General features: G+C 48.8%; 2 protein-coding genes across 3 annotated transcripts; one reads left to right on the top strand and one right to left on the bottom strand.

Moving 5' to 3' along the window:
* The first annotated feature begins 79 nt into the window (after positions 1–79).
* Positions 80–6,732, top strand: EGR2 (early growth response 2). 2 transcript variants are annotated; one of them, XM_002698852.6, is made up of 3 exons: positions 80–285; positions 2,809–2,917; positions 4,237–6,732. In XM_002698852.6, exons 1-3 carry the CDS (start codon positions 187–189, stop codon positions 5,484–5,486), a joined length of 1,458 nt encoding a protein of 485 aa, XP_002698898.1. In that variant the 5' UTR covers positions 80–186; the 3' UTR covers positions 5,487–6,732. The 2 variants fall into 2 exon arrangements, with proteins under 2 accessions (XP_002698898.1, XP_015316473.1); XM_015460987.3 differs by lacking the exon at positions 80–285 and adding an exon at positions 2,079–2,708.
* A 2,736-nt stretch (positions 6,733–9,468) lies between these two features.
* Positions 9,469–13,824, bottom strand: ADO (2-aminoethanethiol dioxygenase). The gene has a single exon (XM_002698851.6). The coding sequence runs from the start codon at positions 13,467–13,469 to the stop codon at positions 12,657–12,659; it is 813 nt and encodes a 270-aa protein (XP_002698897.1). The 5' UTR covers positions 13,470–13,824; the 3' UTR covers positions 9,469–12,656.
* Positions 13,825–16,795: the final 2,971 nt, after the last annotated feature.

Here is a 16,795-nt window from a genome sequence, read left to right as displayed (position 1 = left end):
GCCCGCCCGCCCGCCCACGTGCGTGGAGAGGAGCGAAGCGCAACCAGTCGCGGCGCCCGCGCTTGCCGCCGGTGGGTGCCTCACCTCGGAGGCCGGCGGGGGCCGTAACCCGAGCCCCGCTGCCACGACCCATATTTGCATAATTCGGTCCCCCACCCCCCAACTCTTTCGGACTCAGGGCTGGAGATGCGAGTCGGGCTCCCCTCCGAGGCGTCGTCTTGCCGGTGGTCCGCGCGGGGGCCGCAGGACTGGCCGGAGCGCAGGCGGAGCGGGCTGGCGCACGTGGTAAGAGTGCAGCTTTCTTTTATTCTTCTTTTTTTAAAGAAACGGGAACTTTTCACGTTTTTGTCGAGGGTGGGGGTACTTCCAAGGGTGCTAATCTTGCCGCGACTTCCTTCCTTTCCCCTTTTATTTTTAATTTCCAATTGGAAAAGTGCGCGCAGCGCCAGCAACAAACTTTCCCAAAATTTCTCTGGGTGTTTTAAGTCAGGAAGATGGCCGGCCAATTTCGAGGCGGGCTGAGGGAGAAGTGGAGCGCGAGAAGAGGAGCTGAGGCCGCTCACCGCCGCCCCGGGGCCCTGACCGCCGCGCGCGCGGGGCCGGGCGGGAGCTGGTTCGCCGCGGCAGGTGAGCGGCGGGAGAGCCGCCTGCAGCGCCGCGCTGCCTCCACGGCGTGGCGCCGTGGCTCTCGGTAGCCCGCGCCCCCACGAGGCTGGGGCTGTCCTGGCTGGCCGCGGGCTGGGGCAGGGCCGGGCCCTAGAGGCAGTCCCGCGCACGGTCCCAGGCCTCGGCTGCTTTGGGGGCGGGAAAGAGGTGGCAGGCGGCCGCTCTCCAGGTTTGAGCAATTGAGACCATCCTCCTACGAGGCCCCGGCCAGGCTCGGAGCGCTCCCAAGGCGGGCTAGGGCGCGCCAGGAGATAGGAGAGGTCAGAACAGCCGACCAGAGTCTGGACCTCTGAAAAGTTTAAAAATTGTTTTGAGAACTAAGCATAAAGGTTCTTGTCGGGGCAAGTTTTTTGTTTGTTTGTTTGTTTTGTTTTGAACTCTCAAAGGTAAAGTGTGTACGGTGATGGCGACTTGAAACTGGCGTTAGCGTCACCGTTTGCTATCACTCTGGACCTCTCTGGGCTCTCCGAGGTGGCTCTTGGCCAGGGAAAGGAAGGATATTCCTCTTAAATGTGTGTGTTTTGGAGTAGGGCTCGGATGCGGGCAGAGCGCCCCTCCGGAGGGTTTTGGGGGTGGGGGACTGCGGTGGCGGTCGGTCCAGGCAGTGTGAAGGCGAGGATGGGTGTTTTCGCAGAGCACCCTGTCGAGCAAACCCAGGCGCCCGCTCTTGCCGACCAGTCACTCTGTTGGAGAGGCGGATGCACGGGCGCGCTGTCAACAGGGAGGTGTGTAGCGTAAGGTGTGCGAGTGGGTGTGTGAAGAAGGCGGCGGGGGCTGGAGTGTGTGTAGCGGAAGTGGAGCGCGTGTGAGTGTAAGAGTGTGTGTGCGTGTGGCGGGGCAGGGTGAGTGTCCAAACCTCCATCTGGACGCCCCCACACAGCCGACCGCCCAGACGCGCCGGGAAGGGCGCCCGCTAAGCGCAGCAGCTGAAGGGGGGCGGGGAGCGCGCGGGCACAGGAAGGGGGGTGTCTCCGGCTGAGGATTTCTCTCGAAGCTCCCCGCAGTTATCTGCTCCTCCAAGGGTCTACCCCCCCCCCCAAGGTGCCCAAAATACTTAAACAAACAAACAACCCCAAACCTGTTCCGTTTTCGCTCCTGTATAAATAGAACAGACTTTCCAAAAAAGCAATACCGCATTCACTCTTATCACCAGCCACTTCTTTCCACCAAGTAATTCAGAAAAAAGCAGTCAGCTTCCGTGAATGCATGCAGCTTTTTTTTTTTTTTTTTTTCTTTTCTGCCTCCTTTTGCTTGCGGTTTTGAGCTGCCAAGAAAGTGAGTAGGGGTTTGACTGTAGTGTCTCGGCTCCGTTCGGTTTCTTTCCGAAGTTTAATTTTCCGGAATGGCTCCCAAACAAGGGCTGGGGAGGCGGAGCTGCCGGCACCGGATCTTCGCCTTTTTTGGAAAGTCCGGAGAACCGGAATTCCTCCCCGCCCCGGAGGCCGCGCAGCAGCCGGGACCCGATCGCTCTCCCACAGTAGCCTAAGCCGGACCTTTGGCGCGGCCCCTCCCTGGCAGGCTCTGAGCCCTGGACCCGGGCTGCGGCTCGGGCCGCCTGCCCCAGACCCCTGCGGGCTGCAAGCTGGGAGTCGCGAGCCCGCTGGAGCCCGCGCAGCCGAGCCCCTATGCAAATAGGCCATGTGACGGCAAAAGCCACCAGGCCCAGCCCTGTTCCTCAGTCCATATATGGGCAGTGACGTCACGGGCATTGAGGACCTGCCCATAAATACTTAGAGCAACACTTTCCGTCTAACCGAGAGAGCAGCAATTGATTAATAGCTCGGCGAGGGGACACACTGACTGTTATAATAACACTACACCAGCGACTCCTGGCTTCCCAGCCGGAACCCAGGCGAGAGTCAGTGGCAAATAGCCATCTTTCTTCTTAAAAAACCAGCAACTTGTTTGCTAGTTTTAGATCTGTTAGATTTTTTTTTTTTTTTTTTGAGGGGGGTAGTTGCTTTTAAGTGTGGAGGGCGCAAGGAGATACCAACCTAGGCTCAGTCCAATCCCTCTCCAAAACGGCTTCTCTGACACTCCAGGTAGCGAGGGAGTTGGGTCTCCAGGTTGTGCGAGGAGCAAATGATGACCGCCAAGGCCGTAGACAAAATCCCAGTAACTCTCAGTGGTTTTGTGCACCAGCTGTCTGACAACATCTACCCGGTGGAGGACCTCGCCCCCACGTCGGTGACCATTTTCCCCAATGCCGAACTGGGAGGCCCCTTTGACCAGATGAACGGAGTGGCCGGAGGTAAGCCGCGTGCCCCCTTCGCGAACCGGGACCCACGCCGCTCGGAGGTGGTGGGTGGGTTTTCGTGCGTGTGCGGGACTTGGAGGAGAGGTGGAAGGTGTTGATTGAACTGGATTTGAAGGATAGAAGTGGGTGCAGGAGGAAAGCGGGAGCGGGGACCCGGGCGTTGGAGCTGGGCGCGCGGGCAGATGCACCAGGTTGCCAGCGAACCGGCGTGCGTGCGCTGCGGCGCGCCCAGCCCTGGGCGGAATTAGGCATAAGAGTAGGAGGTGGTGCCCCACCAGGCTTCGGGGCTTATGCGAGCCTTAATGCCGGCGGCACCCCAGCCTCCCCAGTCCCGCGGTAGGGGCAAAGTGATGGGGAAGTTCGGGGCTCTGGCGGAAAGCTGAGCGTCTGGAGAGCGGAGCAGCGGAGATGCCCGAGGAAAGCGTCCGCCGCTTCCTGCTCGGTAGAGGAGACCCGGGGAAAATCTCGGAGCGCGCTCCTCCTGCAGTCTGAAGGAGCGCCCCCACCTGCGCGCTGCCAGCGAAGTTGAGGGGGTTGGCCCGGCGGGGAGGAGGAGATGGGGCGGGCAACGGCGGGAAGCGGCCCCGTGGCTGCCGAGGGAGGCCCGTAGGGAGCCGGCGCCGCGAGTTTCCTTGGCGGTGGCAAGTGGTCTCCCGAAGCCCGCGCACCTTCCCCGAAGCCCTGCCACTGCTTTTGCGCTGAGGCGAGGCCGCGCAGGTGTGGGACTAGGCTGAAAAGATTGGGAAAGGAAACCTATTTAGACTCCTTCCATGGCAGAGCCTGATTCCCTCCAGCAGCGGGAGAGGGAGGGAAGGAAGGAACCTGGGGTGTGGAGCAGCCGGGAAATCATTGACCCCCTTCTTTGGCTCACCTTTGAGGCTGACACCTTCGCTGCACTGGCTGGGGTCAGTCTCCTGGGCAGTGCCTGCTCTAGCTGTGGGACCTCAGGCAAAGGAGAGGGAGAACTTCCAGGCAGATGGGGAATTTTTAATACTGCTGCTGCTATTATTGGGTGTTTTCATTGGGGACTGGAGCCACAGATGGCCGTATGTGGTAGGGGTGGGGGTGGGGGTAGCTCATCCTGTTTGCCTGGAGGTAGTTTGAATCCTAGACTGTGGCTGGCTTCCACAGTAGGATCTGGGCTAGCCTCTTCTTACTGTCTTTGGGCCACAGTTTCCCCACCTGTTGAATTCTGCCCCGGCTATACAGTGCTGGAGTCCCTGGGGTGGGACTCATGTGAGACAGAAGGGTGAGAAGGGATTCTTGGCTGCATTCTCAATGCTCCACCTCCATTCTTCTTTTCCCCTCCCCAGATGGCATGATCAACATTGACATGACTGGAGAGAAGAGGTCCTTGGATCTTCCATATCCCAGCAGCTTTGCTCCGGGCTCAGCACCCCGAAACCAGACCTTCACTTACATGGGCAAGTTCTCCATTGACCCCCAGTACCCTGGTGCCGGCTGCTACCCAGAAGGTATCATCAACATTGTGAGTGCAGGCATCCTGCAGGGGGTCACCTCCCCAGCTTCCACCACAGCCTCCTCCAGCATCACCTCTGCCTCTCCCAACCCACTGGCCACTGGACCCTTGGGTGTGTGCACCATGTCCCAGACCCAGCCTGACCTGGACCACCTCTACACTCCGCCGCCGCCTCCTCCTTATGCGGGCTGTGGAGGAGACCTATACCAGGACCCCTCTGCGTTCCTATCAGCAGCCACCACCTCCACCTCCTCCTCTCTGGCCTACCCACCACCTCCTTCCTATCCGTCCCCCAAGCCAGCCACGGACCCAAGTCTCTTCCCCATGATCCCAGACTATCCTGGATTTTTCCCCTCACAGTGCCAGAGAGACCTACACGGTACAGCTGGCCCAGACCGCAAGCCCTTTCCCTGTCCCCTGGACTCCCTGCGAGTCCCCCCTCCACTCACTCCGCTCTCCACCATCCGCAACTTTACCCTGGGAGGGCCCAGTGCTGGGGCCACAGGGCCAGGGGCAGGCGGAGGCAGCGAGGGACCCCGGCTACCTGGCACTGGCTCGGCAGCGGCTGCCGCGGCCGCCTACAACCCACACCATCTGCCACTGCGGCCCATTCTGAGGCCTCGAAAGTACCCCAACAGGCCGAGCAAGACCCCAGTGCACGAGAGGCCCTACCCGTGCCCAGCAGAAGGCTGTGACCGGCGCTTCTCCCGCTCGGACGAGCTGACCAGGCACATCCGAATCCACACGGGGCACAAGCCCTTCCAGTGTCGGATCTGTATGCGCAACTTCAGCCGCAGCGACCACCTCACTACCCACATCCGCACCCACACTGGCGAGAAGCCCTTTGCCTGTGATTACTGTGGCCGCAAGTTTGCCCGCAGTGATGAGAGGAAGCGCCACACCAAGATCCACCTGAGACAGAAGGAGCGAAAGAGCAGCGCCCCGTCCTCGGCGGTGCCGGCCGCCTCCAGCGCCTCTTGCAGCGGGGGCGCGCAGGCCGGGGGGACCCTATGCAGCAGCAACAGCAGCACTATTGGTGGGGGGTCCCTCGGCCCTTGTTCGTCTCGGACCCGGACGCCCTGAGATGAGACTCACGTTGACACACCAGCCCTTTGAGGCCCCGAGGCCCTTCGTCCATTGGAGCTGCACGACAAACACTACCACCCATTCCTGCCCTTCCCTCATTTCATTGGGCAAAGGGCCTTGAAGGAGCCCAGCACGGCCCCCACCCCACCCCCTCCTTTCCACTTAGAAGCAGGTCTTAGCCTGCTTCTAAAACTTAGCCCACCTTAGTCTGTCTTAGGTGAGTTGACTGTCACCCCAAATTAATGGGGAGGCACAGAAGGGAGTTGGGTGGGGGGCCTCTGGCCTAGAGGGCTGAGGCCTGACCCTACTTTAAAGGGTTGTTTGACTAGGTTTGGTGCCCCTCTCTTATTTTGACTGGTTAGTTTTTTGACTCTGGATGTCAGAACTGATTTGAGACTTCTTCTACAGTAGTTTGGGAGATGCTGATCTCTTCAGATGGGGACAGCAAAAAGGCAGAAGCAAAGCTGATGTGCACTTTAATGGCCTGGGACTGATTCAGGGGATGCTGTACAGTGGGCGAAGCATGGCCTTTACGCTGCATTCTGTTGCCCTAGCAGTGAATCAAAGCTTATCTAGTCATCTCAACCCTTTAAGCAATATGTATTATAAACTTAGAGAACAGAAGTGCAATGTGATGGGAGGGACATAGCAATACCTGCTTCTTTTTGAGTGGTTTGAGAAACGTAAAGACTATTTTTTCAGTGTATATCCATTCAGATTTTGTGTATTTTTGATGTGCACTGTTCTCCAATTTCTGAACCTTTGGGAAAAGAAAAAGTAAAACATGTATGATCTCTTGCAATGAGTCAGAGGTTAACTTATTTAAAGGGGGATGTACATATATTCTCTGAAGCTAGGATGCATGCAGTTGTGTTGGACGTGTCCCTGGTGCCTTGTGTGATGTAGACAATGTTACAGGGTCTGCATGTAAATGGGTTGCCTTACTATGGAGAAAAAATCACTCCCTGGGTTTAGTATGGCTGTATATTTCTGCCTATTAATATTTGGAATTTTTTTTAGAAAGTATATTTTTGTATGCTCTGTTTTGTGACTTAAAAGTGTTACCTTTGTAGTCAAATTGCAGATAGGAATGTAAATAATGTTACTGGAGCTGACTTGTTTGGTTATTAGCTCTTAATAGTTGTGGAAATATAAATGATTTATTCTAACACAAAACCACTAACTCAAGTTCGGATAATGAATGGTTTATGACTATAGTGTAAATAAATACTTTTCAACAATATTTTTGCTGCAGAAATTATTTATGCAAGATTTATTGGGTGTGACTTCAACAGTACCCAGTGGGTTTTAGTACTTTGACCAAGCCATGGTCTCCAAGTTTTCTTTGCTAGTCTTTCCACATCGGCTCTCTTGCCGCAAAGCAATCTCCATTCATAATCAAACACGAGCATTCGCTAGCATTCGGGGATTTCCCCCATGCATTAGTGTAAAAGTGGGGAGGCGTTGTTTTGACTCATTGTTCCGTCCTCTGTAACAGCCTATAGCTTCTCTCTGCTCCTGAGTGGGCTCCGGAAAATAAATACTTACAAACAAGTGCCCACTCGGAGACTACACATTTGCAACTGCTTTCAGAACCCTGACCAGAGCCTGGAACTCAGACGAGATGTGGCTTTGTGGAAAGTGTGGTGGCGTGGTCAAGCTGGAAATGACTTTCAGGTTCCAGGATTAGTCTCATGACCACAGAAAACTTTTTGAAAAGCGCTATCGCCTCTTCTGATCAAAAATGCACTCAGACACTGCTGATGACAGCATTAATGGTTACCAAAGGAATTACCCCAGGACTCATTTCTCTCTAGACGTCTCCCCAATTACACCCATTTGGAAGGATCATTCTCTGCCATAGGTCTGGTCGGTCTAGAGACAAATACCCAGCTTTTTAGATGATGTACAGGTGTACACCAGCCTTAAAATCTCAAGACAATCTGAATCAAATAGGTAAATATGGCCCTTCGTTGGATAATGCTTTGCAAAACAATACTCTAGGGGTCATTTTAGTACAAGCCTTTTGTAGTGATTTTAAAATACAAATTAACTGACACCCCCTCCCCCCGACAATATCTATAATACAGATTGTCTTTGTTATCTTTTTTACTCTAAAACTGGACCTGAATATTTAACTTCACTCACTGCCTCTGGATCCTTACACAAGTGTAACACATTGGAGTGTCTAGATACATCATCTGAAAACTGTGTCGTCTGTCCTTTGTCACTGTTACTAAGACATGGCTGATAATAGATGGCTTGTATTTTAGAACAGCAGACAGTGGCTGGTACTCAGGGAAACTCTTTTTCGGCCCTTACCAGCACTAGAATTTGAAATCTGATTTGCGGGGATAAGTAACCCTTATTTCTTCCCTGTTCTTATTTCAAAGATGCACAATACCTCTCAGAACTACTAAATGGAACTTCCTAAAATCCGGTGTCAGATCGTTCTAAGTGATTGGAGTCATCTCATTAGATTCATTATTTCCTAGCTTGTTGGCATAGTATCATCCTTGCTTGGCCAATTTTGTTAAAGACGTTTTGTATATACAACAATGCCATTTTGATAACTTTTTAATAATACTCTCCTACTAAAACATCATTAAAAAATAAACCTAAATGAAAATGAAATGTTAGTTGCTCAGTCTGATCGGACTCTTTGCCATTGCATAGACTGTAGCCTGCCAGGCTCCTGTCCATGGGATTCTCAAGGCAACAATACTGGAGTGGGATGCCATTCCAGGGGACTTCTCTGACCCAGGGATCGAACCCAGGTCTCCCACGTTGCAGGCAGATTCTTTACAACCTGAGCCAACGGGGAAGCCATAAATAGATACATCTAAGTTTTATGTGATTTATAATTGTCTTGCCAAATTTTAATTTTAGAGCTCCTTCAATCAAGACAAGGTAAACAAATCATTTACAAAGCAACAGACTAAAGTCTTTTTTTAATAAGATGAAAGACATTTTGATAGTTAAATTGATTACACAGTCACTTTTGCCTTGATGTAGGTTTGGTGACCTGGCATTGCCATACCATAAGGAATACACCTTGGTGTTTTTTCAGAGCCAACTGTCTGGGTTTTACTCCTTGATTTCAACATGTTAGGTCAATCTTTAATCGTATTTTACTCTGCTTGAAACATTCGGGATACTTTTCACAGGTGTCTCATTTTTTTTACTCCGCCCAAGAAATAAAGCATATAAAGCTAATAGGTCTGCTCTCTTTTAGTCAATATGCTTTATTAAATAATACAGATGTTTCAGCTGTTACTGGGAATTCTTATTAAAAATAAATGTCCAGAGACTAATTCCTTAAAGATTATAATGCAGTTGAGATGGTTCAGTACACATTAAAAATAGGTATACTAATTTTAGGTTAGGTTTCCAACTATTTGTAAACCAGGCTATTTAATTTCAATATCCTAACTGCTAATGAAACTAAGGCAAATTGTTTGGTATATATTAAAAATGGCTGTAGTGGTATTTTAACAGTTCAATACAACTTTGGGGGTGGTGGTGGGAAGGAAAGGTCGCTATCCCCTCACCACAAGTGCCTACAATGCTGCCAATCCGAAGTAGTTAAACAAGTTTTACAGAAAAAGCAAAGACAAGAAAATATTTAAGTCCATAGATTCTTTCCTCCAAGAATGAAAGTTGTTTTTCTTTTTTCTGCACTAGCTTATTTTCCTTAGGTTAAATATAAAAGCAGTATTTTTGGTGCAGCAAAATAGTATGGTAGCATGTTAGATAATTTCAGATGTGTTTTCAATCAGGCTGTTTCAAAGATTACAAACAGGGAAATAAACTATTCAGTTTATATTATTACTTGGACTTTAGAATCTCCAGAAGACCCCGTTTTTTACAACATAATCTTACCATACAGACTGTGAACCTTTTATAGTAATTCAAATATAGACATCATAGCTCAAGTAACATTCTCCTCCATTTTGCAATAATCAAATAAGATTACCTCTGAACAATTTCAAAATGCCTTTATTTTCCATAAGTACAGATTTTAATCCAGAAATGTAAACATCCCTGGATCAGAAGATTCATTATCATATTATATGGGGCTTAACAAATGATTTCCTTCTTTGACACTCATTGTACTGTAAGAATCAATGGTCAGCTTCTGTGTGTGATGTGAAGTTCTGAATTCAGAACAAGAGAATTACAAGAGTGGCCGTGCCTTCAGGTTAGAGTTGAATAGTAATGGGCAGAGTCCTGAATTAAAGACACACTATTGCTTCTTCGGTGAGCAGAACTAGAGCACAAGATTCTACTATTTGGAATAGATCAGTGACGAGAATCCCCCTGAGATGCCTAGACTAATGCACCTACAAGGGGACAATGCAGAAGGAATAAAAGGTGTCAGTTTTGGGAAAAGTTAAAGGCTGTTAGTGTTGAAAGGTCAGATAACCCACTTCTGTTGACCAACACACATTACTTTAAAAAACAGTTCATCATTTTCACTGGTAAACAGCAGTTAGTGTAAATTCCATCCATGCAATTCAGACTTAATAAAAAAAAAAATCAATTCCCATAAAGTAGTAGGTAGATATATAATACTCTAAATTGATATAACCAGAGAATTAAAAAGCTTTAAAAGTATTAGACAAACTTTCATCCATGAGAGGCAGTTATTGCATTTGTTATTCAACAGAAAAGTTAAATGATTAGTATCATTGTGCTCATTAGTCTCTGTAGGAGAAGACAACTTTTTTCCACAGTTGTTACCCATATTACAGGAATATAAGGAAACACAACAGCAGCACATGATCATATCTAAGAGTTTATGCAGAAAGGTGCAAGGCTTTTCTGCATATTTTGTCTTTAAGGATATTCTTTCCTCAGTGGCTCACTATAACAAGTTAATTTTGTTTTCACCATTAATTTACTCAGAATTTATTAGTGAACCCAAAGTTCCACTGTTCTTACTGAACTAAATTAGATATATATTGCTGTTTTGGCCTGCGATAATTTCAGTTACTCTTTTAAAAAGCACCTTAGTCTTTTCAACTTGCTTGTACATGAAAACTTTAAAAATTTTCATAATGAAATTTGGAAAAACAATTCCTCCTTTATTACTGTCTTATTGCCAGAATGAATCTTTGTAGGTTAGTTTAATGTACTCCAGGTTGTATTATAACTTAAACATCATCCATCATCAACAACTGTTATAAGTCGGTCAACTTTTTGCTACAATATAATTCAAAACAGGTAGGTATGTAATTGATAATACACATTCATCACTGTTATGAAAAAAAAAAACCCTTGTGAACAGTTTTAAAGGAAGTCATCATTTGCATATCTAGAACTTAATTTCAAACAAAACAGCATAAAGAAGTGCTTCAAACTCCCCCTAAGGTATAATAAATCACACCAGAATGGGACACTGTCATAAAACAACTTAGCAACCTAGAAGAAATGCATTATGCCTCTGTGAGGTTTTACAGCACAGTTGGCATATCATATTGAGTACCATCTTTTTTGTTTTTTTAAGAAAAATCATTAAGAATTTGCTTTTCCATTCTAAGTTTGGGAACAAAACTTCCTTCACTCTGGGCCTCTGTAACTGAGTGTGCAAAGAGGCAAAGGCACATACTGCTTCCCTACAGGGTCATCACTTTCCACCAATAGCAAATCCCTCTTTATTACAGAACTCAATTACTACCTGGATAAGTCAATCAAGAGGGCTTAGACAACAGCTGGGCAAATTTTAATGTGTTTATTTTTACAGTTTGTTTTTATTAAAAGTTTTGTGAAAAAAGTAATCCTATAAATAGTAAAAAGGGGGGAAACAGGAGTGTTCCTTGGCCTGAAGCAAATGGTGTCAATACATTTGTAAACAAGGTAAAGCTGCTCCGCCTATTAAAAGGACAAAGATAAAACTAGTCACAGAGAGCACAACAGTTCAAGAGGTTCGGAGTGGGAAGTGTTTTGTCCCAAGTTTGGGTGCCCTAAAGTGGCTAGCAGTATAGTTAATTCTCAGTTATCTAGCCCTGGTCATCCATGCCTCTCTTCCTGCAGAAAACCCACCCCAGATGAAGCAAGCACTGAGGGGGGCTGTCCTAAGAACATTGCCACCAGCAACACAGCTGGAACCACCAGCCCCTCGAACATTAGAGCTCCTAAGAGAATCTGAAGCAGTCATCAACGTTTTCCTCTACTTTTGCAGGAAAATACTGGAAGTAAATAGGGGCACACAGAATTCAACAGCTGGCTACCAGTGTTTTACATTCAGTTGTTTGGAAGCATACTGATTCAGCTCTGGTTAGAAAATACAGAATTACTTTATTACTTCCTAAAGTACACTAAGACATAAAAGTCACTTCAGGATAATACAGTTTTTGCATTGAAGGTGAAAAAAAATCTGCTCAACTCTAGATCTGGAGACTCAGTGGGGGAAGCCCTAAGTAATCATTTGTCACTGAGATATACAGGTGCTTGAATTGCTTAGTTTTTGCCACCAGCGTAACCGAGATATGGTTACTGGGCAAGGGGAGGAAAGAAAAGAAATCTTGTCCTCTACATGCATAGTTAAGAGTGTAATCCCTCAAATCTGAAAAGATGGATTTAATTTTCACAAAACTTAATTAGGCCGGACAGCTCACTTTAAATAGTAGCTCAGCTCTTTAAACCTAGTTTTTACCAATGACTTGAACTAAAAACTATTCAAACCACTAGGTCATGCAAAGTCAATAAGTTAGAACTATAACAATAAGCAGTAAAAGGACATAAGGACACAAGTGGAAAACAAACCCTATTTACCCAGAGGAGGGCGGAGAAAACCACTTTGTATATTTTGAATAGGATGGGAACAGAGGAAAGAAAATTTTCATTATGGCTTTAAGATGGAAGCACTTCAGATAAGTCCCCTGTCCCCTCCCCCTCCCCCCACTCCAAACCCCAGTGGCAGTGACAGAGCCAGGAAACAACCTAGCTTCCCCGCCTACTCCGCCCCCAAAACAGTGCCCGGTGGTTGCAATCCAGTCGCCCGCGCTTCCCAAGACTCCCGAGGAAGCGGCTACTGCCCATTCCAGTAGATCCAACACCCAGGCTGGGGGAAGGAAGAAAGCCCTTGTGATGGGGTCGCGGCCAGCCAAGCCTAGATCTGAGTAGGGCAAGTGTTCGGCCCACCGCTTTCGGGCGCCGGCGGCTTCAAGGGAAGACCTTGGGACCTGGATAAGGCTCCCCCTCGCACCAGAAGTCATCGGCCTGCGGGGTCTCCAGGAGCCACACTTCTCGGGGCAGGTCACAGGCCGAGCCGGAGGCCTCCTTGGCTCTGACAGGCTCCAGCACTCGGTAATAGTGGCAGTCCCGGCCGTCGTCGGGGTCGTAGGGCGGGGCCAGGATGTCCAGAAAGGCGGCGGGCCCGTCCACAGCGTCGATCTGGTGCAGGTTGTCCCGGTGCGGCGTGAGGAAGCACGGGCCGCTGGCCTCCGTGTACTCTGCTCGGGAGCGCAGCACGCCCGGCTGTACCGCGTCCAGCTCCCGGGGCTGCAGAGGCGGCTCGAACTGCTGCTCTGGTGGCGGGGCCCGCGGCCGCTGCCCGCTGCCCACCTCCAGCTTGTCCATGCAGCTGATGCGCACGGTCCCGTAGAGCACCTTGAGGATGCCGTGCATGCCCGGGTGGTCATGCAGCGGGATGGAGGTGCCGCTCTTGAGCAGGAACACGCCGAGGCTGAATCCGTCGGTCTCGCAGATGTGCATATAGGTGACGGGCGGCAGGTTGGGCCGCAGCGGCTGCACCGTGGCCTTACGCGGGGAGATGTTCAGGTCCTCCGCGCGGACCTGGGTCAGCAGGCTCTTCAGCTTGCTCAGGTTCTCCGGGAAGCCCTGCGGTATCGGCGCCTCCGGGCCTGGCGCCTCGCCGCGGTCGGAAGAGCTGCGGCCGCCCCCGCTGCCCCGGAAGGTGAGGCACGCCTGGCGGGCGATCCGTTGGATCAGGGAGGCCATGTTGTCTCGGGGCATGCCCTGCAGTTCCTCTGCGTGCCGAGGCCGCCCCCCTCCGCCCCCAGTTTTCCTCCGCCCCTTGCGGTCGCCGGCGGCCGCCACGGCTGCCCGCAGCCCGGAGCGAGGCTGGAGGCCCCGCAACTACCGGTCAGTCGGGCGCGCGGCACTACAGCCGCCAACCTCAGCAGCCACGCGCCGGCAACGGCCGGGCGTGCCTGCCTCGCGCCCCCTTTGGGCGCGCACGCGCACGGCCCACAACCCGCACTCACGCTCTGGGAGCAGGCACCGGCTGCGCGGACGGTGGCGGGCTTTGCCTTACGCCAGAAGCTCCATTCATGCGGCCCGCACCTACGACGGTGATCAGGCGTTCCCGGCGCCCTGCAGAGCATGCTGGGACTTGTGGTCCGGTATTCCGCATGCGCTCTGAGAGAGTTCCCTTTGTCATCTGGAAAAGGGAAGGATTAGATTTGTGGGTCATAAATCGACCTGCATTACGGTTCCGAGGTGTCTGCTTCTTAGAAGAAAGGCGAATTGGGGCAAAAGAGAAACAGCCAATTAACTACAATTCCCGGCATTCCTCGGCATGTTGGGGTGACGCACTTCCGTCGTCTGGCTTGTGGTGTAGTGCAGACTCCTGGCCGTCACCGGAACCGGGCAGGAGGGTCGTTAACCTCCTGGCGCCACTCCGGCCTAATACGCCCTCCAAGGTCGTTTTCCTGTGGCCTTAGCCCTGGGAAGGAGGCTGTTGAGTTAACTTTAGCTCCTTGTGGCCGCACTGTCTGCTGGACCGCGCTTTCGTAATCTTCTGTTTCTGAGGAGATAAGAGGGTCACCACAGTTACTCCCCACAGCCGTCCCCAGCTGTTGTTTGCATCAGGGTCTGATTACGCTGCTCTTCTGGTTACAGAGCACAGTAGTATATATATATATTTTTTTGCTGGAGCTTCAGAGGACATTTGGTCACTGATTCTGTATACTAACTGTTATCAAACCTGAGTTTGCATAAGAAACACCTGGTTAGGGGAGAAGGGGAGTTATTTTAAAAATACAGAGTTCTGGTCTTCGTCCAGAGATTGGTTCACGAGATGATTCTATGGCATCCTATGAGAAACTGTTGTGAGAGAATCAGGCAAGTTCTTGATTTTAACCTTACCCCGGGTTTAAAGTCCTTTTGGATTTCCTAAGCTAAACATGGGTTTCTTACTCATTTCGTAATTGGAGTGGTTTAGTAAATTCTCCCTAATTAAAAAAAGGCATGCTCTTTTAGTGGGCTATGTAACCTATCTAATGAGCACTCAGTATATGCCAGGCGTTGTGTTAGGAGCATTATGTAATGAATATACTAATCCTCATACCAGCTCTTAAGAGATAGGCATTATTATTATTCCCAGTTTGCAGATGAGAGAATAAGTTGCAAGACGATAGTGAATTATTGCCAGGGCCTAAGCAGCAGTGCAGAAATAAGTACAGTTTTATCAAAACCAGCTGTTTGAGTTGGTGTTGAAAGCATTAAACGCAGAATTAGGATATTGTTTTTCCAGCCTACTGTGCTACTTAACAAGTTGTCTGTCTTTAGCAGACTTCACCCTTTTATGTCCTCAGTATAGTCACTTGTAGAATCTGGAATCAGAGTAACAGACATTCTGAATTCTCCTTACTCATCAGAAAACCCTGCAAAGCTTTCAAAAGTAAAGATTTGGGGGTCAAACCCCAATTCAGAAGAACTGCTATGAAGCCCAGAGTTTTTATTTTTAAGATGCTCCTTAAGTGATTCTTAGTTGTCAGCCCAATTTGAGAACCACTGATTTGTAAATAGTGAATCAGTTCTTAATATTTAGTGATTTTCATTGAAGATAGTGATTGATTTAGAAAAGCAATTTTAAGATTTATTTGTTTTCAGGGTTGCCATGTCATTGTTACTTATATCTGGTCATGTACAGTGGTCCTTTGAAAGAACACAAACCACTATGCACTGCGGCTGCTCAGTTGTGTCCAACTCTTTGAGACCTCATGTACTGTAGCCCATCAGGCTCCTCTGTCCATGGGATTTTCTAGGCAAGAATACTAGAATGAGTTGCCATTTCCTCCTCCAGGGGAATCTTCCTGACCCAGGGATCAAACCTCTGGCTTCTGTGTCTCCTGAGTTGCAGGGAGACTCTACTGCACGAGCCATCAGAGAATCCCTGTCATTGTTAAGGTACTTAAATATACTGTCAAAATTCACCATGTAATGAAATTCCAGGCAGTCTTTTTCTAGAGTGAGGAATATTTAAGAGAAAAATGCCCTCTATCCATTTAAAAATCTAAAATAAAAATTTTATTTATTGATTTTAATTCTATTAAGGTATAATTAGTGGAAGGTATAGACTCCATGGGCTTCCCAGGTGGCACTATCCCTGGGTTTGATCCCTGGGTGGGGAAGATCCCCTGGAGGAGGGCATGGCAACCCACTCCAGTATTCTTGCCTGGAGAATCCCATGGACAGAGGAGCCTCATGGGCGGTGGTCCATAGGGTTGCCAAGAAGCAAACTCAACTGAAGTGACTTGTACAACACAACCCATGACTCCGTAGATCACAGATTTTAGTAACATACAGGTGTGTTTGATTTCCAAATCTGTTACTTCATAGTAGTTGTCTGTACTTATTTAGCTGAAGCTCATCTATAAAATAGAATATTAAGATACATATGTAAAACGCTGATGATAGCATTTAGAGCATAATAACTCTTATAGTAGTAGCTATTATAATTTGAAAGTTGCTAAAAATGGTAAAGACCAATGAATTTAAGTAATATTCAGCGAATATTAAAATGGAATTTGCTTGTCTTGAGAATTAGCTTCAAGGTAGAGATTTGAAAAAAGATTATTGAGGCTTCCCTGATGGCCCAGTGGCTAAGACTCCACACTCCCAATGCAGGGGATCTGAGTTTGATCCCTGCTCAGGGCACTAGATCCCACATGCTACAACTGAGAGTTTGTATGCTGCAGCTAATACCCAGTGCAGCCAAATAAACTAATTTTTAAAAACTTTTCTTTAGAAAAAGATGATGTTTACTGGTTAACCATTTACCTGGTAATACCATTCCTCAGGTCCTTGCTGTTTATTGTTTGGCCAAAGAGTTCAAAGTTTCCTAAGACCAGGATCACCTGGAGGTATTTATTGAATGTACAGATTCTCAGATCATCTCAAAATCTGCATCTGAACCTTTTGCACGTTAAAGTTTTTAAGAACTGCTAAGTGTCCTTAAGGCATATGGTACTTTTTTTGAAGGCCACAAACAGGCTACTTGTCATAATTCCTTTTTGAAACTGTCTTTAAGGACTGCTCTAATGGATGGGCTCTAT

This window comes from Bos taurus, chromosome 28 (assembly GCF_002263795.3).
Source record: "Bos taurus isolate L1 Dominette 01449 registration number 42190680 breed Hereford chromosome 28, ARS-UCD2.0, whole genome shotgun sequence".
In the NCBI taxonomy this organism is placed as follows: Eukaryota; Metazoa; Chordata; class Mammalia; order Artiodactyla; family Bovidae; genus Bos; species Bos taurus.
This window is presented reverse-complemented; position numbering and strand designations above follow the sequence as displayed.

What these genes read in the sequence shown, in the direction of transcription:
- EGR2 (XM_002698852.6), top strand. Translation starts at nt 187, where the DNA reads ATGCGAGTCGGGCTCCCCTCCGAGGCGTCGTCTTGCCGGTGGTCCGCG. An exon ending in GGAGCGGGCTGGCGCACGTG is followed by an intron (nt 286 to 2,808) that starts GTAAGAGTGCAG and finishes TTTGTGCACCAG; the next exon opens with CTGTCTGACAACATCTACCC. An exon ending in GATGAACGGAGTGGCCGGAG is followed by an intron (nt 2,918 to 4,236) that starts GTAAGCCGCGTG and finishes TCCCCTCCCCAG; the next exon opens with ATGGCATGATCAACATTGAC.
- ADO (XM_002698851.6), bottom strand. Translation starts at nt 13,469, where the DNA reads ATGCCCCGAGACAACATGGCCTCCCTGATCCAACGGATCGCCCGCCAG.